General features: G+C 36.5%; 3 protein-coding genes across 4 annotated transcripts in view; 1 reads left to right on the plus strand and 2 right to left on the minus strand.

Annotated features, from left to right (window-relative positions):
• On the plus strand, window positions 1-26,563 carry LOC106167953 (uncharacterized). Of its 2 annotated transcripts, XM_013546861.2 has the most exons (28): window positions 1-152; window positions 476-591; window positions 892-999; window positions 1,455-1,594; window positions 2,481-2,685; window positions 3,079-3,285; window positions 3,620-3,760; window positions 9,376-9,589; window positions 9,975-10,237; window positions 10,462-10,665; window positions 10,995-11,252; window positions 11,598-11,720; window positions 12,197-12,427; window positions 12,732-12,848; window positions 13,488-13,601; window positions 13,746-14,047; window positions 14,357-14,719; window positions 14,861-15,041; window positions 15,521-15,663; window positions 15,959-16,124; window positions 16,424-16,574; window positions 16,889-17,115; window positions 17,552-17,773; window positions 18,128-18,349; window positions 18,876-20,834; window positions 21,098-21,271; window positions 21,582-21,704; window positions 24,746-26,563. In XM_013546861.2, the coding sequence occupies exons 2-28, from the start codon at window positions 528-530 to the stop codon at window positions 25,003-25,005; spliced, it is 6,882 nt and encodes a 2,293-aa protein (XP_013402315.2). In that variant the 5' UTR covers window positions 1-152; window positions 476-527; the 3' UTR covers window positions 25,006-26,563. The 2 variants fall into 2 exon arrangements, with proteins under 2 accessions (XP_013402315.2, XP_086865373.1); XM_087009247.1 differs by lacking the exons at window positions 1-152; window positions 476-591; window positions 892-999; window positions 1,455-1,594 and adding an exon at window positions 2,037-2,136.
• Window positions 4,341-8,144, minus strand: LOC106167954 (uncharacterized). The gene has a single exon (XM_013546862.2). It carries the CDS (start codon window positions 7,834-7,836, stop codon window positions 6,022-6,024), a length of 1,815 nt encoding a protein of 604 aa, XP_013402316.2. The 5' UTR covers window positions 7,837-8,144; the 3' UTR covers window positions 4,341-6,021.
• The window catches only part of LOC106167955 (tetratricopeptide repeat protein 19, mitochondrial), a 2,680-nt gene continuing 1,415 nt past the window's right edge, over window positions 26,272-27,536 (minus strand). The window contains exon 2 of the mRNA XM_013546863.2: window positions 26,272-27,521. Coding sequence (XP_013402317.1) covers window positions 26,570-27,521 — 952 coding nt within the window. The 3' untranslated portion in view covers window positions 26,272-26,569. The remainder of the gene's footprint in view (window positions 27,522-27,536) is intronic.

Here is a 27,536-nt window from a genome sequence, read left to right on the forward strand (position 1 = left end):
AATGCTGCATACCGGAAGTTGACCAGGAGAGGTAAACAAAAGCGAATTTGAAAGCCGTTGTTGATCAAATGTGTTACCTTCTAAGTGCAAGAGATCTCTTGAGTGATAAGAGATTGAAGCGTCCTTATTAGAAGATGTTTTAACGTATAACAGTGAGTAGTTTATTAAAAATACTAATCAACTCTATTAAATTCATGGTACTTTGGCGCCATACGTTGGTTCGAATCAAATCGTGACATGAGTGATAACGTTAGTAGTGTGTAAAATAGTTATAAGAAGTATTGTTACAGCGATTGTACCAATAATATACAGGCTAGAGCTTATTACACGCTGGGAGGCTTTACTTGGGATCCTCGTGTAAAATTCTGGTCTCAATTAGTCCTGGATTTACAATGTACTGTACATGTACTAGTATGATTGTTTAACCTGAAGCTGACAACAAATTATCTTTTATTATTTTTTATTCTTTTTCTAGGCATGAGATAAGGCACAGATATGACAGGACTGCTACAATGTAAAAGGACAACATGATATTATACAGGCAGCTTCCATATTTACAAATACTGTTTCTCTTTTGTATTCTACCCTCAGGTAATACAGTATATACACATGTATTGTATTCTGCACATGTCTTGTTGTGAAGTCCACCCTCTATAATTCCAATGTTTTGTGGACGATATTGGTGGCTTGTTTTATAAATACAGCCTTAAGGAAGTTCTATGTATACAATGTTAGCAAAAATATGTACATGTTTAAGTACAATATTTGAGTTGAAGGGTCCAGTCTTGCATAGTAAACAATTAATAATTAATAAAATGTCAATTTGAGGCCAAGTTTTGTCTCATAAGATGAAAAAGGTGATTATTTGTTTTGTTTTGTTTTTTTTCTTAGGCATTTTGTCTCAGTTTTCTGTCTGCCTAAACTCCACATGTCAGAATGGTGCTACGTGTCTTAGCAATGGAACCAGTGTTATTTGTCAGTGTGCCACTGGCTTTAGAGGTAAGTTATTAAAGTGCTCTGTTCAAAACAGCAACAAAGATCTATGAATATTTTCAGCAGCTGTGTTAAACATTGATTAGTTTCTTCTGAATAATAGCTTAGATTAGTAAATAGTTTTGGTAGATGCATAAAGCAATCACATTATTTTCTTAAAAATTCAAGACACACAATACAGTATGTATTTAAAAAACTACTATAACATGTCAGAATGTGGATATTATTTCTGATTTTATAATCAAAACAATTTGTTACTGGAGGAGAGTGAGAGTGCTTTTACAAGGAAAAGGTCAATTAAAGGGGATAGACGCACTGTCATTTTAAATTGTGTTCTTTATTTTAACAGTCATTTCACTTTTTAAAAAATGTACATACAGTTTTATCTTGTTGCTAGAAAATTGGTAACTTTCTCTAAATCCTGTGTAGAATTTCTAATCGATTTTGCATCATTATTTAAGGTTCCAACTGTTCAGAGAACATAGATGATTGTCGTGAACCTGTCCTCCATAACTGTGCCAATGGTGCCAGGTGTATAGATGAGATAGCAGGCTATACCTGTAGCTGTCAGCCTGGGTGGACTGGATCTCTCTGTGAACAGGTAATGTAGATTGATGAATAATTCTCATTATAATATGTTAAATTATGTGGATGGAATAGCAGGCTATACCTGTAGCTGCCAGCCTGGGTGGACTGGATCTCTCTGTGAACAGGTAATGTTGATTGATGAATAATTCTCATATGTTTAATTATGTGGATGGAATAGCAGGCTATACCTGTAGCTGTCAGCCTGAGTGGACTGGATCTCTCTGTGAACAGGTAATGTAGATTGATGAATAATTCTCATTATAATATGTTAAATTATGTGGATGGAATAGCAGGCTATACCTGTAGCTGCCAGCCTGGGTGGACTGGATCTCTCTGTGAACAGGTAATGTTGATTGATGAATAATTCTCATATGTTTAATTATGTGGATGGAATAGCAGGCTATACCTGTAGCTGTCAGCCTGGGTGGACTGGATCTCTCTGTGAACAGGTAATGTTGATTGATGAATAATTCTCATATGTTTAATTATGTGGATAGAATAGCAGGCTATACCTGTAGCTGTCAGCCTGGGTGGACAGGATCTCTCTGTGAACAGGTAATGTGCATTGATAAATAATTCTCATTTAAACATGTCTAAGTATTTGTGTGGGTGGATTCATTTGTGATAAGATGGCTTTCCTACCAACATGAATTCTTTGAACTGTTTTGAAATTGTTCTCTTCAGATTTTAAGGTATCCAGCATTGCATTATTACCTATGCTATAAAAACTAACTTACTAGGACCCGCTTTTCAGTGGGTCCTAGGTTGCAACTGCTCATTTATTAGATATAAGATTTGATAAACATATGAACAATGTGGCATGAGTAGTGAACAGCATTTTTTCATTGCATTCTGTGGCCTGCACTTAATACTAAAATTCATAATATGAATTTCTCCAGGAAATCAATGAATGTTTAGCAGATCCCTGCCGTAATGGTGCCACATGCAGTGACCGCTTGAATAGTTTTTTCTGCCAGTGTCCAGTCAATTTCCATGGCTCTACCTGTGCTGAGGATGTGGACGAGTGTCTGACCCTGGCACCTTGTAGAAATTTTTTATCGTGTGATAATACGTATGGGGATTATCAGTGCAGGTGCTTGCCAGGTAAGGATATCTTGTAAATCTTACCCTTTTATCTTTTGAAAAATAAAATTTTCTTTATTTTTTAGTAACTGGGGTAGCGCTAACACTTACCAGTTTAGCCGAATGCTAAAACTGACTTAAAATGGTTAAACAAAAAGGGCTTGATTTGACTTGTTTTAGTCATATTTTAACCATTTGGATAACAAATTGACAAAAAAGTGGTGATTTGGCTAAGTGAAAAAAATTGCTAGTGCTACCCCAGAATTATAAATAGGCATAAATATACAACGTTCTGTCAATTTTGTATATAATCATATCTCATTGTTATACTGATAATATGTTGGAATATTATCTCAACAAAGTATATATTGTATTTGATTCTTTTTTTTTTTTTTTTTTTTTGTGGTATTTAAGGCTACACTGGAAAGAACTGTGAAACAGAAATTGATGAATGTTCAAGTCAGCCATGTTATTTTGGTGGCACATGCCAGGATCTGATTGGTGGATTTAACTGCACATGCCCAGAAGGTTTTATTGGTGATCGCTGTGAGGCTATTGTGCGGAAATGTCAGCTGCTGGACCTGTGCTCTGAAAATGCAATCTGTGTAGAAATACCGACAGGTATAATGCAGTATTTTATTTACAAACAAATGCAACACTTGTTTTTGTATAAAAAACATTTCATCGTTATTCTTAAAGTTCATATTTTACCTTTAAAGATGATTTACATTGGTTGGTTGGTTGGCAATATTTTTTCCTTGTAATATTTGACAGCAGTATATGAGATATAAAATAATTTTATGTGCAACATTTTAAATGTTAAAGTAACATGAAATTAGAAGATTACAAGAAATGATATATCTGTACTAATAATTATTCAAATTATGTCATCTCATTTAAACCTAATTGTTATGGTGGGGAGATACGTTCATATGAAGTATTCTTTTCTATTCAGGTGGCCAGAGATGTTTCTGCAAACCAGGATACTATGGCAGTGACTGTCAGTTTGATATCAATGAGTGTGCCAGTACACCCTGTCTAAATGGGGGCAATTGTACTGACTTAGTGAATGGGTACAACTGTAGTTGTATACCAGGTTTGTATTCAAAACCTGTTTATATACTATTAAGAAGTCACTACAGTACTGTCCTTTTTATCATTTTTATGTACAGACACAGATGTCTGTACATATAGCCGTCACCTGCATCTGTCGTTGCCATTGCCGTGCACTTTCAGTGATAACACGAAAAGTGGAAAACTGTTTAAGCTTTTGATTTCAAACTTACAGAACTGATGAATGTTCTGAATATACAGGTCAAGTTTGAAAATCAGCATGATCAGGCCATTTTTTCAAAAGTTAGGCTGCATTCACATGAAAAATCTATTTTCTAAAAATCTAAAAATCTATTTATGGTATCTTTTGATCACAGTCTGTGCCCTGAATACCCCGCGGTGTAATTACGGGCAGCGCGAGCCAGTTTCTTCCAAAGGTGTAATTAATTTCTGGATTGCTAGTGAAATAAGAATATTTTCTCAACAATTTCAATTTTAATTGTTAATAATTAAAATCTATTCGGTTGTAGGGACATTATCTTCTAGTTGTTTTCAACTCTGACCATGACTGGCCGAGTTAAGGTAAAAATTACCGTGTGATTGACAGACAGAAGCACGTGTTGCTACCGCAGCGCCCTCTGGCGATCGATCGACGAGAATAGTTAGACGATCGACAAGAATAGTTGGACGATCGACGAGATTAGAGGATCGACGAAAATCGTGAGAGCTTTGGTTTTAATACACTGTAGATGAGAAATGTTTGACAATTGAATTGACGAAAGTAGATGTTGAATTTATGACAGGATCGTTTAAACTTGAAACTGAATCGATGGGAAGGCAGTGAATCGACAAAACATAACTGAATCGACGACATGAAATTTTGCCCTTTTGGCCGCCCATAAAGTTGCTTCCCTAGTTTTAACTTAAAAGTCTGAAGTGGCTAATAAATGAGATTACATAAAACACACATGTTGAGATTTTCAAGGTGTGACCTTAACTCCCATAGGTTTAGTTCTCTGCCAGATACAGTTTCTGAAAGTCTCAATTAACAGTGTCTCATAATTAGAAATATATGATATTGAAATTAAATTTACAAAAAAAAAAGTATTTTGTGTACTTCCAACATTAATAGATGAATAACAGTGCCTTATTGTCCTCAAACTCAATGGGGTGATTGATATCATGTTAATGCAGCTAGATTGAATAGCAGCTTTATTGGAATATTTTTTGTTGTTTCTTTTTTTAATTTTTCAATTTTCAAACACAGGCATTTTAAATATGTGACTTTTTACTCTAATCCACCTGAAGTTCTGTATGAGTGACATTTTCTGTATTTTTTTCTGCATTTTCCTCGGCGCAATTAATAACTCTCACCAGTTCCCGTAAAGGCTGATTTAAATAAACATGTGCAGCTATGTCCATACATTGCTTAGATAAAAAAAAAAATTATACATAACTCAGACTTTTCATGTATTTGAAATGAAAATAAAACATTTCTGTAAAGTACAGAATTAAGAAAAGATGAATAATGTACTTTCAAATACACTGTAAAGGTATTAAATAAAAACAGTATTATGATATCAATCAGAATAGTTTCTCTTATACCCCGTTCACACTATGCTCAGTTATCCGGATAAATTGCGAATTAGGTCACAATTCGAATAAATGCAGTAGTGTGAACGCAAGAGGATTTTTGTAATGCGCATTTTCAAAATCCTGCAAGCGAGGTGGATTTCTAAGCGCGATCCGGATAACTTACCGGAATCGACACCTGTGCAGATCTTACTGCGCATGTGTGCTGATAAGTGCGGATATCTATGAACGCTTGTTTATTACTTTAGCGATTGCACCAAACGTATTTGGAGGTCACCACTCACTACAACATGAGGAAACAAACTTATTTTGCCACCTTATACTTCTCAAGAATGCTGGAATGTCTTCCGAGTTGCATTTGTCGTCACAAATTTTTGTTGGTATTTTAAGATTTCCTGTGCGGCGCATGCGCGAGTGTTCAAAACAGGAAGTTAAACCTGAAATTTTCAACATGGGATTCGGATTCGCTTAGCGAGTGTGAACGCAATACCGAATCGGATTCCTTACGAAAAATCCGAATTATAGAAATGCGCATTTTGGCAACTGTAGTGTGAATGGGGTATAACACTCTGCTATCACAGCTTCTCAGTAAACTAACTATACCTTATGTTGTGGTTCCCACAATTTATCATCACAATCAGTGGCAACATAAGGATTTTATAAATATCAGTATTGTGATATATTTTCATGAGTGTACAATGTGATCAGTATTTATTGGAAGCACTGAAATGTTTTAATTTGTCCCTCTGCCTCTGCCACCACCAGGTGGCCAATGGGGTTCATGGCTAACGCTGTTGGACGCTTCAACTCATCAACCATGGTGGCAACGTATCTGATAAACTGTCCTTGTGGACTCAGTGCCACTATCCTGTGGTTAAGACAGTCAGCAATAAAGATGTGACCATAGCTGTCTGTACACACTCCCTGTGGTGACATCAGCTGACCATCACCACTACCTCCGCTGCCATACTGGTACAGCTGATCACCAGTAGGTGACAGCACATGTACACAGTGCTTATTCCAGCCTGGGTCTGATATCACAATGTTATCATTCACACTGTTCACTGTGATGTTCTGTGGGCTTCCACTCATACTGAGTGGAATAGTGTTCAGGAGCTGTCCACTATCTGCATGGAATGTGAAGATGGATTTTCTTCTTTTGTCACAAACCATCACATCACCTTGTCTGTTTAGTGTAATACCCAGTGGCATCTCCAGTTGATCCTGACCCATGGTTGTCACCTGCCGACCTCTGTTGGAGTACACTTTGACACATTTGTCACCCCATGATGTTATATACAGGTGACCAGTCTGTGATACAGCTATATCAGATACTCTGTTTATTTTAATACCATACTTGAAACCCCCAACATCTGTGAATATTTTTGTGCTTTCAGCGCCATTATCCACAACAAATATTTGTTCGTCATCTATGGCTAACCCGTTAATGTCATTTGCTCTGTCATATACCAGCTTAGTACTGAAGGAATGCACACACTTTGCCTTCTCTAAGAAAACGGGAGGATATGGTGGTGATCGTGGATTTGTTTCCTGTCCAGCTAATGAAGGCTGTGACGGCACCATAACCTGTCCTAACATGGCTTCCAGCCCAGCAGTAGATATCTTACCTGGACTGTATGATATCTGTGCTGGTGTGTCTGGAGTCGGGACCGGTGTTTTGTCTATCATTGCAAGTCTTTCTATCAGAGATTTTGCATGAACCATTATATCAGAGTTAGTGCCATTTGTCAAGAGTTGCTGGGCAAAGTCACAGGCACTGTGCAAGGAGTCATGGTGGGATTCAAGAATGTTCTTTTTTGCCTCCTTTTGCTTCTTTCTGATATTGTAAGCAGAATTCACTTCTGATATTAGTGTCTCTTCTCTCTGATCAATGAATTTGTGCATACTCTGAGTTTGTTCTTTTATGTTATTGATAGTGACTGTCATAATATAAGAGTCCTCTGTTTCATTGGCTGTTTCCATAGCAAGTGCCTTTTTAAACTTGTCCATTTTCATCATTTTATCAAGAGCAGCTTTAATTTCTTCTCTTTTGCTTTTTGCAACTGTGTCAACTGCTGAAATACGATGTCCACCATGTTCTGTTGCTATACACTGGCCACATATAACAGTATCGTCATCTTCACAGTAGTATTTTAATTCTTTATTTGCATGTTTCTCACAGCTGATGGCCATCTGTGCAATGGCCTGTGCCACCGCTGCTACATTGGCCTGTTCCTCTTCTAATGTCCATCTAGCTCGTTCCTGGGCTTTGATTTCCTTGGTCCTGCAGAAGGAAAAGTTCTTTTTCAGCTGAGTAAGTCCACCATCTGGAAACTGGACCTGTTCTTTACAAATAGGACAAAGAAATGTCCTATTTGGAGTCAGGTTGCGCTTAGCATGGTCACATATACAACTGTAGCAAAATGTATGGTGGCAAGGCAGCACACGGGGGTCCCCATACTCTCCCAGACAGATGCTACATGTCAAGATATTCTCTTTGATATCTGCTGCTAGTGCTTCTGCCATGTATGACCGTCTCTTTGTTAGTTTACAAAGAATGATTGAGCTGGTTTTGTTGTCTTTGGTATTGAATAATTCAGTCTAAAAACTCGGTCACAATGCTCAGTTTCTCTATTTACTTCCAAATGCTCGAGTTTGATCAACAGATCACAATTAGACGTGGCTGTGTCACTAGTACTACATTCACTCTTTAACAGGCTTACTGTAATATTTATCACAACTGTTTTTAAAATGAAATACGCGTCCTGTTTCTTCCTTTCTCTTCTAGAACTGCTCAAAGTAGGAGAAAAATATGCTGACTTTTATAACCTGGCTCTGACCTCAACAAAGCAGCTTTGAGGACAAAAGGAAGAACCATTGTGTGTTGACTGGTGACTAAGCTGTATTATGTTTACTCTTAAGTTCATGTTACTGAAATAGAGTTATGAATGCAGGTATTTCTGCCTTTCTTTGTGTGAAAGAAATCTACCCAGTTTTAATGGCCAGTATATTTATATTTTAGGGATTTTTTGTGATATATACAGAGAGAGAGGGAAAGAGAGAGAGAAGCATGTGCACACACTTTTTTTCATTATCATTATTAACTGTTTAAAAAAATCCGAGTCCAGTGACACAGTTGTGTTCTTTTTACCCTGAGCTGAAGTTAAATAAATAGAACCATGTCTGCAGGACACAGATGTGGTGGTTATACCATTAATCACTATGTAATATTTCATCAAAATTGACAAAAACCCACTTTGTGTACTAGCTGCCACCACAAATGTTATGAAAAGAAAACTGGGTTACTTTTTTTAACTTACAAGAATGATTCTTAGGATTGACATGCAGCTCAAATTAGAAAACCAGCTCTATTGGATTATAATTTTTTCTTGATTTTATGCATTTTTTTGGTGAAATTTTCATATTTCTCATTCTGGCATTTTCAAAGTGTGAACTTGGACTCTCATGGGCCTGAAGCCTTATGCTTGTTACACATTTTACTTATATTGGTATTACCTGTTGTGCATAATTAAGATTTTAGGTTGACTTTGCAGTTAAGTATAATATTTCATTGCATCAGAATTGACAGTAGTCTATTTTTTGCATTATTATTTTCTGCTTTTTGTCTGTACATTTGACAGCTTTACTGCCTTGTTACTATTTATTCTAGTGAGTGAAGTGTGCTTGTTCCAAGCAAAATTCTACTAGTGTTTTGTGTAGTGAATAAGATATCACATGCTGAATCTTTTGTATGTGCCATATTCAAATCATAGGAATTAACAGTAGTATTGTTTATTGAATGCATAATTATTTATAGAATCCATCAACAAACCAACCATTGTGGGTTTCTTTGTTAGGTGCTTAACTCTAATTATTCTTCATTGCTTTCTTATCTTAAACATTTTGGACAATCTCCATGTCCAGCACCAGATTTATTGTACAGCACTCAAAATTGTTATACAACTAATGTAATACTCATAAATCTAACTTAAAGTGTTGATGTATTTTGTATAAGTTGTATTATTTTGTCATTGATATCATTAATATTGTACTTTTTGTACTAAGGCTACACTGGGCGTAACTGTGAAATAGACATAGATGAGTGTGCCAGTGGACCCTGCTTGAACAATGCCCAGTGCCTGGATCCCCCCATTGACCAATATGTGTGTAGATGTCAACAAGGGTTCACGGGCAGAAATTGTGAACAGAACATTGATGATTGTGCCTCAAAACCATGCCAGAGCTATCAGATATGTGTGGATTTGGTGAATGGATACAGGTAAATGATGGTTTATGGTAAAATTTTAAATAATGTAAGAATATTGTTTTATTATTTTGGCAAGGGTAAACCCTCAGTCCCATAGACCCATTTGTCACTGTAACAGATCATGTTTCTCATAGACAGCAATTTAGAATAAAACATTTTTATTTGAAAATGTGCCATTTGATTCCATTGGAATAGTTGAAGGTTTTTAAAAAAATTAGCCAGATGCTAAGCATATTCTAATTCAGCAAAGGAAAATGTTAGAAATTTTACATTTATCAGAAAATATATTGATATCTGTCAGGTTGTTTCTGTATGAATTTTAACCAGTTTTGATTGAACCTTAATTGTCTAGCTTTATTGTAATACATGATTGCACATTTTCCCCAATTTATGTTAGATGTCAGTGTGCAGAAGGTATGACAGGTCAACAGTGTGAGTCCCACATTGACAGTTGCCATAGCAATCCATGTCAGCAAGGCGGGACTTGCCAGCCAAGTGGGAGTGGCTATAGATGTCAGTGTGTGTATCCATATGATGGCATTAATTGTGAGATCAGCACTGATCCCTGTGTGCCCAACCCCTGCCTTCACTATGGCAACTGCACTGCGGACAGTTCTCAAGACAGTGGATACACATGTGCTTGTGTTCAGGGTTTTATTGGTGAGTGGATCTCTGTGAATTTCAACTGGAATCTTAAATTTCATTAAAATTTTTTCAACAACTTAAAAATTAACAAAATTAATATTTTTATACCAAAATGGGGATAAATAAACAAAAAAGTCAAAGATACGTGTCACTTTATAGGTACAATAAAATTATCTTCAGCATTTAGTATAGGATTCTATATGCTGTGGTGAGTCTAAATTAACCACATTTCCATTCAGGTGAGCGTTGTGAGGGAGATGTGTACGACTGCCTGTCACAACCATGCAGAAATGGAGGGTTGTGTTTTGAGAATACCAACGGCCAGGCAGGATTTCAGTGCCGCTGTCCAAGTAGATACAGTGGGACATATTGCCAGATAGACTCCCAGAGCTGTGCTCACAACCCCTGCCTTCATAATGGCTCTTGTGTCCAAGGGATGGCTGGTATGTCCAGATATGCAGTATGATAACTTGAATTAAGCTGTATTTTTTTTTTTTTTTTGTACAAGAACATTTTATTGGGAAAGTATGTTATAAGAAAAATTAGAGTTTTTTTTTTTTTTTTTCAAAGTATCATTTCCATATAATAATGCAAAATAATGCAAATTGTAATGTTATGATGTAAGAATCAAGTCGCAACTTGGTAACTTCCATGTGGACGGTGAGTGACTTTCATGGCCAATTTTTCTTAACATTTTCTAGATATTTTTGCTTGTAAAAATTTTAATTTTATATCATTCAGTGCTAGACAATAACTCTTCCCTTTGTCTCAGGTATATCTTGTAACTGTCCTCCAAGTTGGTCTGGCAGCAGATGTGAGCTTGACGTCAACGAGTGCCTTTCACTCAACCCCTGCCAAAATGACGGCCACTGCATCAACCAAGATGGCGGCTATCTGTGCCTGTGTGGTCCGTACTGGACTGGTCAGGACTGCGAGAGTGAGGTGTTAGAGTGCGCCACACAGCCGTGCCTTAATAATGCCTCCTGTATTGAACATATAGGACAAGATTATACCTGCAGTTGTATGCTAGGTAAGGCAATTACTTACAAAATTAGAACAAAATAGATTTGAGATGTTTTCGTTAAAACAGATTTATTAATAAAAGACTGAAAATAATGATAAAATTATTGAGTAAGAATGGAATTTTTTTTTCTAAAAGCTTTAAATGAATGATATTTTGATTGATACAAGATAATATCTTTCTTTTCACATTTTTGCATATATGTATTTTACTTTTTCGTTTTTTACACATAAATTTTATGAATTTTTTTTTTTTTTTTTTTTTGCTTTTTACACAAAAGTATTTTATAAAATATTAAATACCATAGAATTTTAAGGTTATGTTCTGGATTATAATCATCCCATTGTTTTTCAGGCTATACTGGATTACACTGTGAGACTGAAATACAGGAGTGCCTCTCTTCACCCTGTAGAAACAATGCTAGCTGTGTGGACCTGGTGGGCAGATACATGTGTATGTGTGAACCTGGTTACACAGGTAAGATGTGATCAACAGGGTTGCTAACTTAAATAAGCATTAAAATGGATTGTGTCATTCATCATGTTACAAAAAAATAAATTAATTAATTAATTAATAAAAAAAAAAATAATAATAATACCTGAAATGTAGCAATCAGAAGTTGAAAGTACTTTGAAGATTCATGAATGCAAAAAGTTAAGTTTGAAATTGGGCTACAGCATTTTTTCATGTTAGCCAAGTCTTACAAAAGGAATTTTTGCATAAATTCAAATTTATTATATGAATTGTTTGATCTACTGGTAAAAGGCTTTGGAAAAATGGAGGAGAGTCTTACCTGGACCAACTTTTATAACACAAAACTTTACCAAAAAGACACATACATCTATTTCAGAACAATTGTATGTTTTCCCTGTAAGATAAACAATTTTGAAATTACATGTTTAAAAAATTTAGTAACACTTAAAGATTTTTTCTTCTTAATCTTAAATTTACAGATGTAAATTGCGGCACAGAGATAGACGAATGTCAGGTGTACCAGCCATGTCAGAACAATGCTACCTGCCACGACCTTATTAACGGGTACACCTGTACCTGCCCCACCGGCTTTATGGGCATTAACTGTAGTGTTAATATAGATGACTGCTCTCCACAGCCCTGTCTAAATGAAGCAACCTGTGTGGATGGAATAGATGACTACATCTGTGTTTGTTTACCTGGATGGACTGGTAATAATCATAGACTTCTATCCCATATATAATGCTCGTTTGTTCATGTGACACCATTTTTATAGCCTTTCTGAAAAAAGATTTTGGTTTGTTGGCTAGATTTATTCTAGGTTGGGAGGGGGAGGGAGACAACAACCAAAAGATATGATACAAAATAAATCATTGAAAAGATAGCAGTTCAGCTGCAGTTGTATAAATTTCAATAAATTTCAATTTGTTTTAATTTTTAGTATATTTTGTATTAGAGTTATCTTTTGAAAGATGATGAAGAATTCTGAAATAATAAATAGTTTTGTACTTTTAGGGAAGAACTGTTCTGTGGATATCAATGAGTGTGAGTTGTTGAGTCCCTGTCACAATGGGGCCACATGTCTGGATTTGGTGAACAACTTCACTTGTACTTGTGCTGCTGGCTGGACAGGTAGGACCCATTCCCAATGAAACTGTTGTTTTATGTAGATCGATCCAACTCTGTGGAGACTCGTTGCTAAATGCTATATGATTAACAAGCCTCCTCCTGGCATTGAGTAGAATACAGAAAAACTGGTGATCATATGAGCATGTTGGAAACAGGAGGAGGCGTGTTAATCTGATTGCATTCAGTGAGAGTCCTCGTGGAGTTGGTACGATCTACATAGAATTCCCATAGGTATTGTCGATGACATTATTTGATTTTGTAGAACAATTCAGTCAGCAACTTGAACTTTTCAGCTCTCTGGTCAATTGGACCAGGAAATATAATAATTTGTCTAAATCAAAATTTAAATGTCAGCAGAAGTAATTTCTTGATAATTGGTAATTGATTTAAAACTACCATCACTTATTAAGCCTTATTGAAAAAAAATAAATTGAAACTTAGGAACATTACAGATTTAGTATGTTGGAAGATCTACGAAATAAGTATTTGGCCCTCGCACAAACCTACAATGCCGTGATTTGGAATATTTTCAACTCTGACCATTCAGTTTTAAAAGTTAATGCATAGTCTTTAAATGTCAAATCATTTGCGAACCAAATGGAATTTTAATCACTCTTTATAGTCACTTTTTCATACTTCCAGGTGTAACCTGTGCAGTGAATATAGACGACTGTGATCCCATGCCTTGTTTGAATGGTGCATCATGTACAGATGAAGTCAATGATTACCACTGTATCTGTGCTGCTGGGTTCTCAGGTAACTTAGAAAGATATTAGGTAGATTATGAGTGAAAGTTGTAAGGATTATGCCTGATATAATATCCTTTTTATATCAAACCTTGACATTTTATTATTAAAATCAAACATTCTCTACAGAGAAAAAGCTCTCCTTGATTTATAGGTCGCAACTGCAGTCATGACATCCAGGAATGCCTTTCCTCGCCTTGTCTACATGAAGCAACTTGCTTGGAACCCACCCCGGCAGCATACAGCTGTGCTTGCATCAGTGGGATAGATGGAGCCACTTGTGACTTTGTCAGGACAGCCACCTTCCAGGGTACAAATGTCTTGCAACTCCAACCAATTCAAGAATATGCTCTGAATTCCATAAGAAAAAAGAGGAACTCAGAAATTGGAGATGTCGTTATTGACTTTGATTTCTTCACTTCTGTTAACAGTGGTGTATTGCTATGGACAACATGGGTAAGAAATGAAATGATCTGTGCATTTTGATATAGATTTGAAGAATATCAGAAAAATAAACCAGTTGATAATAATAGTAAAAAACAGCCGAATACCTGCGTATATGATGATAAATAATCTATTCTGACAGGGTAACACAAAACACATTCTCTGTCTACGTCTTATATTTTTTGTGCCACATCTATTTTGACCATGATAACCACAATTTCTTGATTGAAACAGCTGTAGCATCTTATCATGCCAATAATCCATAAAAGCCATTGTACTATATATTTCTGAACAAAATTTATGACAATTTTGACATTTCAGTACAACAGTGAAGGAAAGCCACAACATCTTGCAGTGGAACTTTACCAGGGTGATCTTGTAGCATCTGTGACATTTGGAATGCTAACTGCTAAAGCCACATTGAGGATATCCCCCACATCCCAAGGTCAGGGTCTACTTCAGCCTCATATACAGCTTGCCTTAGGAAGTGGCCACCTGAACATAACAGTTGACCCAGAAAGTTGCATTGTGGGAACTGGGTGTTTTGCGACAGCTTCATCTGGGACCAATCAGAATGCAGATGTAAACCTGTCAGGTGACCTGTTCCTAGGTGGACTACCCACTGTGACACCATATTTCAAAACTGTACTGAGTGGACACGATGGCTTCAGAGGTTGTTTAGGGGTAAGTTTTAATTCTCTCTGTGCAATGTACAAAAATGATGTGATGCTTGATAACCTCATGAAATTTTTGGAGTATATTGAATGTTATCTCTGCTATTGTTATAACTTTATTTTATATTTTATAAATTGCTCTATTTTACAGAACTTCTCCATCAATAACAATGCTGTGAACCTGATGCCAGTGAGCATCCCAGTCCAGGCAGATGACCCAAGTCCAGGGTGCTTGACCCCTGGCTACTGCACACCTGCCAGTTGTTTTAATGGTGGACAATGTGTGGACCAATGGACACACACCACTTGTCAGTGTCTGGATGGCTTCCAAGGTGAGACAGTATCTGTATATAGATGAATACTTTGGCTGAGACAATGTGTATTAATTGGGTCCTCTTCATGAGGGTTTTGGCTGATGGTACATTTGGGTGACGACTCAATGCAGCTTTGTCATAATAATCAGCAGACATTGTAAGTCCAGAAATGCATTCATACCTGGTTATATTTGATCCCAGCTGGATGTCTTATAATTTTTGTCATTTAACTGTTCACAAGACAGTATTTGTATATAGATTATTACGTACTATAACCCAGACAACAATGCTTCATATTCCTGAAGACTTCGGCTGGTCAGTGACAGTTTGCCTGAGTGAAAACTTCATGCAATTACATCATAACAATCCTCTCTTGACAGAAATTGCAAGTTCAGAAATACATTCATATATGTATATATTTTATCTCAGCTGGGTGTCTTATAATATTTATATGTTTTCCTGCTGTTTATGACCTCTTCCTTGCATCATGCTTTCAGGCGAGAGATGTGAATTGCAGACAACGGCACATTTCACAGGAGAATCCTTCCTCCACATCCCATCATCCTCACCATCAGTTTCCATTACTCAGGTCAAATTTGGACTGACTTCCACCCAGCCAGATGGTCTTATATTTTACACAGTAAGTTGGACAAAGGGTGGCATTATGTGATTGCAAAATACCATAAATCTTTGTTATACATTTCAGGAAACAAATATCATTAGGAAAGGTATATAGCCAATAGAAAATTAGTTAACAGATATTTGTGACCTTTTTTGTGTCAACATGAATAATTTGCATTAGTAAAAGTATACAGCAAATAGAAAACTTACATATATTTGTTCTACACACATTTTTGTCTCAATATGAATAATTTAATACAGTGTAAATCACTGTGAAAACTTTTTTAAAATTGCATTATTATATTTTAATTTAGCTCAGTGGCAGTGCCTTGGTGGCCTTTCTCCTGGACAACAGTGCATTAAGAGTTCATGTGGTGGTGATTGGTGGTGACGTGGTTTCTTATGTAGGTCAGAATATCAGCACTGGGAACTGGTACCAAGTCCAGACGACTTTCACAAAGACCCAACTAACCGTGCAAGGTCAGTAAAGCTAGGATTGGGATGGGTTTTTTCACCCATTTGATGGATAAGTTTTTAATGCATAGATGAAAGTTTTGGATGTTGGTGGACTTTGTGTAAAAAAGTCAGAAGTGGAGAAAAGTTAAAATAAGAGGGAAGTTTTCCTTCTTTGTTTTTGTCTTTTTTGTAGCATTTTCTATTTCCATCCATGATCATACCACAAAGAAATACGAAAGCAAAAAAAAAAAAAATTCAGGGCCAAATGTTTTATAAGCATATAATGAACTGATATTTAAAAAAATACTGTTCTGTATTTTTAGTCACAAATGAAGAAACCGGTCAGGTGTCCACAGACAGTCAGTCAGCCAGTAATGTCCAGGTGCAGTACCCTGTATTCCTTGGTCAGTTACACCTGGACTCTGCTCTTAATATCTGGAGAAACAGGCCAATACCTCTGTCCTCTCATGCCAGGTAAAATACAATGTAGTATAATAATATATATGATATGATATGATTCTCTCATTCATATTTTATGTGGGGTATATTTGAAAAGATGAGCCTTTTACTGTGTCTAAGACTGTAAGACACAAGAGATAGTAGATTATGAATGTTGGATTTTTTTCAAGCTTTTCTTAGAAAAAGATGACAAAATGATGTATGTGGTTATTATTTTTACTTGTCTGGTTTGTAATAAACTCAAGATAAAATTTTCTATAAAAGGTCATTTTAAGACTAGGAAATGAAACAAAATTTGTTGTATTTAATAATGAATTGAACTTTTTCAGCTTCTATGGTTGCATAAGAAATCTGACCATCAACAACCAGCTGGTCAATTTGGCCAGTGCTTCACCCTCCTCTCTAAGGAATGACCCCCCTTCAGCCATCCCTGGTTGCCCCAGGGACGTCCACTGTAATACTGCACCCTGTGGAGCCAGGGGAGTCTGTAGATCAGGCTGGCAAGGGTATACCTGCTCTTGCTATCAAGATTACTTTGGAGAAAACTGTACACAGGGTAAGAAAGAGTTGTGAATTTCTTACATAAATCAAAAGGAATATCGATATTGGATTAAATGATCAGCTATATATGATAGTGTAGCTGACTAGAGAATTATGCTATCGAATTTACTTAGAATTGAACATACATAAGACATAAAATAGATTGGATAAATATTTCTCTTAGAGTATTCTTTCTCGGGTTATTTGATATTATTTAAGTTAAATTGTGAACACACATGACCAGTGCCTCTTAGGAAAATTAGTTGCTGGACTGAAAGTCCAGCCATCCTGAAAAGTAGCGTTAATTTTGAACGCTGCACATGACTTTTGAGGGAACCTGTTAACTGTTACTTATTGATCATTCTCACATTTGCTGTTATGTAAGGTTGCTCATTAATAACATTAGTGTCCCCGTACCTTGCTAACTTACCAAATACTGAATTTTCCTTCAGTGTCTGCATCCACATTCAATGGAATGACCAGCTATGCAGAGATTACAGTGGACACTAAGCAGTTTGTATTTGGAGACAGTGGGAGTTTTGAGTTCCGTAGCAGAGCCAATGGCACTCTCCTCTACATACAATTATATGATACATCTGGGTCACCAGTTGATAGTCTGGAGTTCAGGATTTTCAAACAACAGTTGCAAATGGAGACAGTATATAGTGGAATAGGTATGTATGACTTTATTCAAAGGTAATACTTTTGTGTGATATGCTGATGTAATGATATTTTTGTGAGAAAAAATTTTTCTTTGCCCTTTCTTCACAATACTGTTATGAAAACAAGTTTCATGATAATGTATTTGTGCATAATTTTTTATCAAAGTCTTTCAATCAAAATCATTGTACAAAATTTGTGAATTTTCTTATAGGGCTCAATAGCCCTAATTGTTTCTACTCTTTTTGAGTACATATAGTATAGATATGTACATGTAATACTGAGACCTCTATTGTACAAATGAAATTCAAAAATGTCTTCCTTTTTACCAGGATTTTTTATTGACATATTTGTGAATTATATTTCAGTATTGAGTATAACTTTACCATCTCGAGTATCTGATGGTACATGGCACAGAGTGACCTGGGCACAGCAACCCTTAGGGATCTCAGTTACCCTTAGAAACAGTTCCCTTGGAAACAGTTCCCACGGTAACAGTTCCCTGTTACTCCAGACTCCTTTTACCTTTCATCAGTCCAACAGGAACCACACTGTGACTGTGTTCTTAGGAACAAAACCTTTCCAGCCTGGTAAGTGTTTTTATTCCAGCATATAAATGAAATGTCATTTTTAATGTGTTGAATGAGCAATATGATAGGTGATGTTGCAACCCTAGCACAATAAATGTAGGCCAGATGCAAAACATATTGTAATTTAGCTAAAGGAAAATGAAAATTGGTTCATTTTTGATTTAGTTCAAATTTTTTATTTGACTACAGTTATCCATAAAGTTTGTGGAAAATTTATTCTAGAGTGAGCCCAACAATACCTTAAATAGAAAACATTAATTACAATAAAGAAAATGTCTTTTGTAAGTGGCATGCACCCAATTCTGTTGCATTATTGAGAGCTGTGTAAGTATGTGGTGAATGATGTAAGGTAGTCTTCTTTGCCTAGAATATAAAATTTATAAATGATGGTGTGGTATTTTATTATTTCTATTACAAAGAATGTCTTTGTTGAAAAGCATACTTTAGATAAAATACTGACTTTCAGTAACCAATATCTGAAAGGATTGCATATTATTTGATATAATTATTGGCATTCCATCTTCAGGTGACACAAGCTTGCTAGTGGGCTGGTACAAAGGCTGCATAAGAGGCATCATGTTCAACCAGCAACACGTGCGTTACCTTCAGTCTAACATCCACCAATACGGCGTCCATTCATTAAATCACAATCTGAGGACGGGCTGCATTGGTGACGATGTCTGCCAACCAAATCGTTGTCCTGCTAACTCGTTCTGTCTCGACACATGGAATGCATATCAGTGTCCCTGTCTGGAGGGGTGGGAGGGGATGGGTTGTTCTCTCAGTATTAACGACTGCGTGAACAATTCATGCTCGAATGGAGCGACATGCGTAGATGGTCACATGGACTATACCTGTGTGTGTGCACATGGTTATACAGGGCGATTCTGCGAGCAGGTTATTGAGATATGTGACTTCTTTCCTTGTCATGAAAACAATACATTACAGTGCAACTCTGTATTCCCAGTGGACTACACCTGTGACTGCAAACCAGGCTGGACTGGGAAAAACTGCACTTTAAATATAGATGAGTGCATGAGCATGCCATGTTCCCACAACGGGACATGCATGGATCGTGTTAATGGCTATTCATGTGCATGCGACGTGGATCATTTTGGGGTTCATTGTGAAAACACCAGGATCTGTGCTTCACAACCGTGTTTTAATGGTGCCAGTTGTTTCAATGGAGAAAATAACACTGACTTTACATGCACATGTACTGAGAGATATTTAGGACTCCAGTGTGAGACATTTAACTCCTGTTATAACCATCAGTGCCAGAACAATGCCTCCTGTGTTATCAATGGGGGAGATTACAACTGTACTTGTGCCATAGGTTTCTATGGAAACAGGTGTGAGTTTGTAGATTTCTGTCTATCGTCACCTTGCCAGAATGGGGCCACGTGTAGCAACCAACCAGATACATTCACCTGTGACTGCACTGTGCATTATGAGGGTAGCACTTGTGACACACCCATCGATAAATGTGAAACCAATCCTTGCTTGAATGGTGGGAGCTGTTGGTTTGATATGAGCAATCCAGAACAAAATTTCACTTGCCAGTGTTTGCCAGGGTACACTGGGTCATTATGTGACCTTGACATTGATGAATGTAGGTCAAACCCCTGTCAGAATGGTGCTACTTGTATTGAAAGCACACAGTTACCCAGGGATCAGTTCTTCCCTGGATTCAACTGCAGTTGTGCCAGTGGTTATTATGGAGAGCTGTGTCAGTTAGAAGTGAATGAGTGTACTAGTAATCCATGCCTGAACTCTGGTACTTGCGTGGATCAGATAAATGCTTACAGATGTGATTGTGTTCTTGGTTATGAGGGCACACACTGCGAAATGGACAAAAGAGGCTGTTCTTCTGGACCGTGTTTTAATGGCGCCACCTGTCAGGAGGACATGGACAAGACGTACCAGTGTTTGTGTGCAGTTGGCTACACTGGGCAGCTGTGTCAAACTGACATAGATGACTGCATAGGACACCTTTGCCAGAATGGTGCCAGTTGCGTGGACCTAGTCAACAACTACACTTGTAACTGTAAACCAGGCTTTGGAGGGGATTTCTTTTGCTCAGAAAGAATCGACTCCTGTTACAGTCAGCCTTGTTTGAACAACGGCACATGTGCCTATGTGGGCATGTGTGCTTGTCCTGACAATTTACAACTAGAGACATCTATAGTCAGGAATTGTGGTTGGCACGATGAGGCATGCCAGGTGGTAGAATGCAGGAGAAATCCAAGCTGTTCGATTCGGGCAAGCTCTTTCCAGTGTGACTGCACCAACACTGGGTATGAGGGTAACTTGTGCCAGTCTGATGTGAATGAGTGTCTGTTCCCAGAGTCCTGCCTTCACAGCAGCCAGTGTACTAACCTAGATGGTGGATATGTATGTAATTGTACAGGGACTGGGTATGAGGGCACACACTGTGAAATAGACATCAACGAGTGTGATGGTATTCTGACCTGTCTCAATGGAGGTTAGTGAAGAGAAGGTCATGGCTTTCCCTCTTTGTGATTTAAAGTATAATAATGAGTAATATGGTATGTAGCAGACAGTAATTTACAGATTTTGTATTCTGTCTCTGACTGTTACAGTAGCCACTTTAAAGTTATGTATAAAATGGCTGTTATTGTCATTGAGTTTAGTTTAACTCCCAGTAAACAACACTGAAATTGGTATAGTATCTTTCTCATCATTCTGATTTAAAAAAAATTAATGTTAATATCTTATTTTTGCAAGGAACCTGCCAGAACCGACCAGGGTCCAGTTGGTGTGTTTGCACCCCGGGTTACACAGGGCTGACCTGTGGTCAGGACATAGATGAGTGTGCCAGCTCACCCTGTCAACACGGGGCGATCTGTAACAACCAGCTCAATAAGTTTGTTTGTGACTGTTCAGGAACTGGGTATCAAGGTTAGTATAGTAGATGAAACTAGTTTTTGTTTTATCATCATTTACAGATGTAGGAATGTTTCATTCAGAGTTTGTGACTTTTGATTAAACATTTGGTGCATGTGTCAGAACTTGGAACTGAATTTTTTTCTACTGAAATTTTCCGTGTTTTGATGAAAACTTCACTTGGATAAAGTGCCTGGAATTGATGAATAACTTGAAATTGGCTTTGGGCATAAAGAGAAAATTAGCAGTCAAAATCTGTTCAGTGTTTTACACCAGTATTTACCCTTATGCCCTTAAATCTTATTGTAGTTTGTATTTGATTTAGGTATTTCTTGTGAGAGTGATATCAATGAATGTAATGAAGCAGGCTTTAGTTCATGTCGGAATGGTGGAACCTGTGTCAACAGGCCAGGAAACTTCTCATGCAGCTGTCCAGCACCATATTATGGTAAAGTTGTCATTTAGTTGATTGTAGTTAATAAGTTTTGCTACGTAGTTGCGATTTCTATGTACAGACGCATCATGTTTGTACACATAGCCATCACCTGTTTCTGTCATCACCGACCCTGTCACTGTTCACTTGTAACAGTGATAACACATTAAGTGGAAAACCATTTGACCTATTGTTTTTAAACTCACAGAACTGATGAATATTCATCAAATACCATTAGAGATCAAAAATCATTTTTCCAAAAGTAATACTTTTTGTGTGTGTTTGGGGGGGGGGGCTTTTTTTGCAGCATATATGCATTACAGATAACACATAAAGTGGAAAATGGGTTAACTTTTTGTTTTGCATTTTTGTTTGTTTGTTTGTGAGAGTAAAATTCTTCAAATATTGACATTTTCAGTATGTGACTGAAATCCCATGGCCCTAAATGTCCAGTTTACTAGCGCATCATTAAAAATTGGTGGCGTTTATGCTAGTCATCTCTAATATTAAAAAACCATAGAAAACTTTTCAAACAAAATATTCAGTTTTAATCGCCACAGAACTATCAACCTTTTGGTTTATTTAGAATCTTTCAAAGAATTTCAGTAAACATGTGTTCATTTGTTGATATGAGTTGTCTTTTAACATCAGTGATAAATTTTCAAACTTTTATTCTTTAACAAAGTGCCATTTTAATAGAGAATTACCTAGCATAAGACTCTCATTTACACCATTCTTAGAATGTTCTCTGAAAACAAATGGAAATTTCAAATATAGCTTGTCACATCCAATTCTTACTTGTAATTCCTTGTCTGTGAAATGTTCAGACTTATGGTTGTATGTATTAGTGGAACAAACAGATAGTTTGTAGCTCTTAGCTAATACTTTTTCCATGTTTTTAGGAGCCAGTAAAGTTATATTTTCAAAAGGTCTTTCCTGTAGTGGGAAAATGTCTTCCTTTAGAAAGGTAAATTGTCTTTTAAACTCAGAATCAACATCCCAAATATGGATGGTATTCTCCTTGTAAAAACATATATCCAGAAAAGGCCATTTCCATTGCACATTTGGTATGATTTCTGAAGAATTCTTGAAAAATTTCCAACGCACCTTTTGTGAGACCACCAAAACATAGTCGGGGCTAAGAGCAGAAACGGCTGCCTTTAGTTTCCCTCTGTCTGCATCATTCATGAGCAAATCTACGTCGTCATCCCATGGAATGAAGCCATGGTGCCTGTAGGCGCCCAGGAGAGTTCCTCCATACATCATATATGATAAATTTGCTTTTTTAATAGCATTGGTGAAAACTGAGAGTAAATGCATCATAGTGCCCATATCCTTGGAGTTCATCCTAGGCTTAAAGTTTGAAATTATTTTTGATTCTGCAGTGATTTTCGTAACATTTCTAAGAATGTGTTCTGTTTTGGGAGAAGTTGAATTTTTAGCATTTAATGTTAGAACAGCAGGATTATGCGCACTTGAGTTAGTTGCTGCTTTGGTAGGTACAATATGAGATCCAGTAAGATGCTGCCCCATCCACCACAAAAAGCAACCCATGAAATCCACAGTTAAGAGGGCTATGAAGACTCCTACTATTGTTTTCATCATTTATTTCCTGAAGGAGAAGAAAAAAAGTTGTCATTTTAACTCATAACACTTCATATCCATGTGGCACATCCGTTGTTCACCCTCCAGTCTGTAAACCATATTTTTCCTTTATTTTAAATTGTTTATTTTGTTTGGTTTTAAGGTATTTTCCTTACAAAAAAAACTTTGTGATTGATTGCTATTCACAAAAGTTATTGTACATTTTGTGTTGTTGTGTTTGATGTTGGGCATTGCAGAAGGTTGAGAATTAATGTAAGTTATTAGTGATAAAACGTAAACGGTAGATTAGCAATATGTCCATACTTTACCTGGAGACAAATGGTCTTCGTGAATATTATGTTAACTTAAAGATATTATAACAACCAGTTTTGTTAAGGTTTCTTTTCCACCCACCTAATATCAGCATTGATGGGCATTGACTTTAAAATGTTGATAACCTCACTTGTTATAGAAGTGTAATTTCAAGTGATGCCACAGCAACAAAGGACACTGTCAGCCAACCCAAAGGCTCCAAAACCTGTATGAGAATTTCTCTCTTTGAAACTTTCCAGCAGATTAAAGTCTACCAGTTGTTATTTTCACTTCAGTGTATCAGGTCAGAAGCTTGGTTTCTGTACAGATAGCATGTCAGGTTACAAGATCAAGGGTTAATCTGGGTGATCTGGGCTATCTATGGGATGAGAGATAATACCATGTGTCCTAAATCTATGAGAGATATGAGCCATGGGCAGCGACACACTGCCCATCAGTTATTTTAATTGTACAATTCTCTGCATTTTGAGCAATTTTAGTTCCCCTTAGTTGAATTATTATGAAATCATTTACCAATTTAAAATGATAACTTGGGGAACACTATCACTTTTTACTTATGTAGTCATCTAAGTCTGAAGTAGACCAAGTTATGCTTTTTTTTTTTTTTTTTTCATTTTTAATTTTTCAAATGTTGACATTTTGAAGATGTGAATGTACTAGCCCTGTACTAGTAACATTTTCTGTATTTCCACATTGAGCAATATTATTTTTAATTTAATGTTGTTTAAGCTTTTAAGCATTTGATAATGTTTTTTTTTTTGTGCACTAGCGTGGTTAGTCACAAATTGGATTTTCATTGTGTGTATTTGAACTCTCATGGGCCTGAAATTGTATTTTATTGTCCATGTTACCTGCAGCAGAATTAAAACTTGGTGTTAATGTTATAGATGTAATGCAAGTTTTAAACTAGTGTTCTTATAGTTTTCATGTTGATTGCTTGCAATGAGATTGTTAATCAATTGATGTACAGATTTCTGTGAATCATTTGCTGTGGAAAAACTAACCAACGCATTAAATTCAAGTAAAAAAAAATCTATATATCATTGAAATATACTGCAATTTAGAATTGATGTAATCATAAAGCAGCACACAGAAAGAAAAAAAATCCATGATGTGCACCTTTTTCCATTTCATTCCAGGAACATATTGTGAACTTAAAAAAGAAACTCCAGTCCAGCTGCCTTCCACAGGGGAGGACCCCTCCCTGGTCATAGTCCTGGTGCCACTGTTTGTTGCCATCCTCATCATCACGCTGATCTTCATATACGCTCTATGGCGGGTACGACGGATGAGAAAGATGAAGGGAACATACAACCCGGCCAAGGAGGAACAACAGAATGGACCGTCCATTCCACTGCAGGATATGTTTGATGAAGACACAGAGGAGAAGTTGATATGACAACCTGAAGTATGGTAGTGACTCAATCTTTTAAATAGGGATTAATTATCAATCTTTTAGATACATAATCTTATAATTATTGAAAATGTTTCTTTATAGCATTTTTGGTGCTTTTATTGTATGGAAGAGAACTACAGAGTAGCCTGTTATTCTGTTTTGTAGCTGCTTCACAATCCTAAGAATTAATGCCTTTAAAAAAATTACAGTATCTACTAAATTCATAATTTTAGCTGCTTGAAAAGATCGAGTCATTATCTAAGACTCAGAGAGGGCTGGAAAATGGGCATTGTTCTGCCCCATTATTCATTCAGACGCCTGATAACGAGATGGCAACACTCCTCAGTGTATTGGTCTACAGAGGTCCCTTACACTGGTACAAGTTGTGCACCTACAATCATCTGGAGGAATATCAAGCATGCCTTTTGTTAATGATGTAGTTAAAGGTTTTGATGTATAGATAAGAGGACAGTCATAGCTCACTGCTGAGACAAGAAAAGGTGGTAATAATCTTAATATTGTTACACCACCAGTAGACCAAGCTTAAATGAGGGACCATTTTTCATTTTTTTTTCTTTTTTTCTTTTTGTATCATATTGAAATATGCTGCCTGCCATGAACACTTCCATTTCCATACCTACTTAATGCACTTTTCCGTCCAAAATTTTACTTTTAGTCTCAACTTGGCTATGAAAATGTTGGCTGTACAATCCTTTTTAAAAGTTTACATAGAAAATTTACAAATATTTTACAATTCTAATACACCTATCTTTACAAAAGTTCAAGCATTTTATATAAATATACAGATATATTCTTCTGTAGCCTTCTTATAGTTGATGCAAATGAAAACATTGGAAATATTGAAGGATAATATGATCTGAAAGTATGTAAGACTGTACTGCTTGAAGTGTTTTGTGTATATCTATTACACTAGGATATGTACAATGTATTTAACATTCCATTTCCCATATCTATCTATTATATTTTAACTTATAAAAGTTTTTATAATAACTTTATTATATGCACAGGTAATTTTATTATGTGCACAGGGTAAAGGTTATATCACATTTGACAATGCCAATATGAACTCTATTTATCGCTTTATAGAACAATTTTAACTTTATTGTGAGCAACATATTAATTGTGGATTTCAGACCGTCCAGGTAGACTTACTGTTTGTTCATTTTGACAATGCAGACTTTTTAAACAAATTTTGTTTTAAAGTTCAGCTTTATGTCAGATTTATATGTAAAACACGTTGGAACAATATTATCAGGTGCTTAGATACAACGCAGATTTATTTTGTCTTCTGGCACTATGACAGGCATTTTAGAAAACCTTTTGTGAAAGTTGGTAATATATTTCAGAAAAGATTGAATTTATTTTGTGGTGCATTTGTAAATTTTTTATTATACTGATGTACATATGATCTTTAATAAAAACCGAAAAACAACCCGACTAACTTTGGTCAGATATGTACATATACACACTGACATGGTGAATATATCTTCAACAGCATATGAAATGCAAAGCAGTCAAATAAATAATTCTAAAAGCTGCAGACTTTTCATTTGACCGAGTTTTTCATTTTTCTCACATCAGCCAAGCAATCCAATGCTTCCTTCACACTTTCCTGGTCATCCCTGTCTTTGGCAACTTTCAGTGCCTTTCTACACGACGTCTCCGCTTCATCAAACCTGCCCAACTGAGCAAAGATTAATCCTTGATTACAATAAAATTGTGGGAGTTCAGGGACTTGGGTCACCTCTGCCACGTCTAGTGCTTCCTCCATGTATTTTTCTGCAGTTGTCATGTCTCCTTTCAGGTAATACAAAGAGGAGACATCATTCATAATGACAAGTTTCTGAGGATGATCTAATGGTAGATATTTGGCTGCTATGTCCAAAGCAAGGTGATAGTTTTCCAGAGCCTTTTCATACTCTTTCTGATACACCCAGAATCTGGCCTGAGACTCTAAGCAAAGGCCATACAGAAGTGTTGTGTCCAAGTCAGCATCCAAGCCTTGTTCTTTAGTTTTTTTCGCCATAGTATCTACACAAAACTGGTACCCTAGCTCTGCATCATCAAATTTCTGTTTGGAGGCATAAATTGAAGCTAGTTTCACTGATATCTCAACCAAAGCATTGTCGGTTTTATCCAGACCCATCTGTAACATGCCTTTCATTGTATCCTTGAATAAAACCTCTGCATGGTCAAATTCTCCTTTAAGTAGACCAAGGTTAGCCATTTTATCAAATATGTTAGTCTGCAAATGAAGAAGTCTTTTGTCATCAATTTTGCCTTCCCTGTGCAATTTGTATACAAAGTGCAGTGCTTCGTGGTAGAATTCATCTGCAGCTTTGTAGTCTGATTTATTTTGAGCTTGGATCCCCTTGCGCAGGATCATCACTAGTTCAGTTTCATTTTGATCCTTTTCTTCCTCAGCATTTTTTGCTGCAGCCAGAGAGACGGGGAATAAAGCAACCAGACTGACTCTTGGCAGCTCTCCTTGGTAATTTCTGAAATGAAACAAA

Source organism: Lingula anatina, chromosome 3 (genome assembly GCF_051362555.1).
Source record: "Lingula anatina isolate TDL-2025a chromosome 3, LinAna3.0, whole genome shotgun sequence".
NCBI classification, from domain to species: domain Eukaryota; kingdom Metazoa; phylum Brachiopoda; class Lingulata; order Lingulida; family Lingulidae; genus Lingula; species Lingula anatina.

Coding starts and splice junctions, on each gene's coding strand:
- LOC106167953 (XM_013546861.2), top strand. CDS start 528: ATGATATTATACAGGCAGCTTCCATATTTACAAATACTGTTTCTCTTT. Junction 1,000..1,454: donor GTGTGCCACTGGCTTTAGAG/GTAAGTTATTAA, acceptor TCATTATTTAAG/GTTCCAACTGTTCAGAGAAC. Junction 12,849..13,487: donor TTGTGCTGCTGGCTGGACAG/GTAGGACCCATT, acceptor TCATACTTCCAG/GTGTAACCTGTGCAGTGAAT.
- LOC106167954 (XM_013546862.2), bottom strand. CDS start 7,836: ATGGCAGAAGCACTAGCAGCAGATATCAAAGAGAATATCTTGACATGT.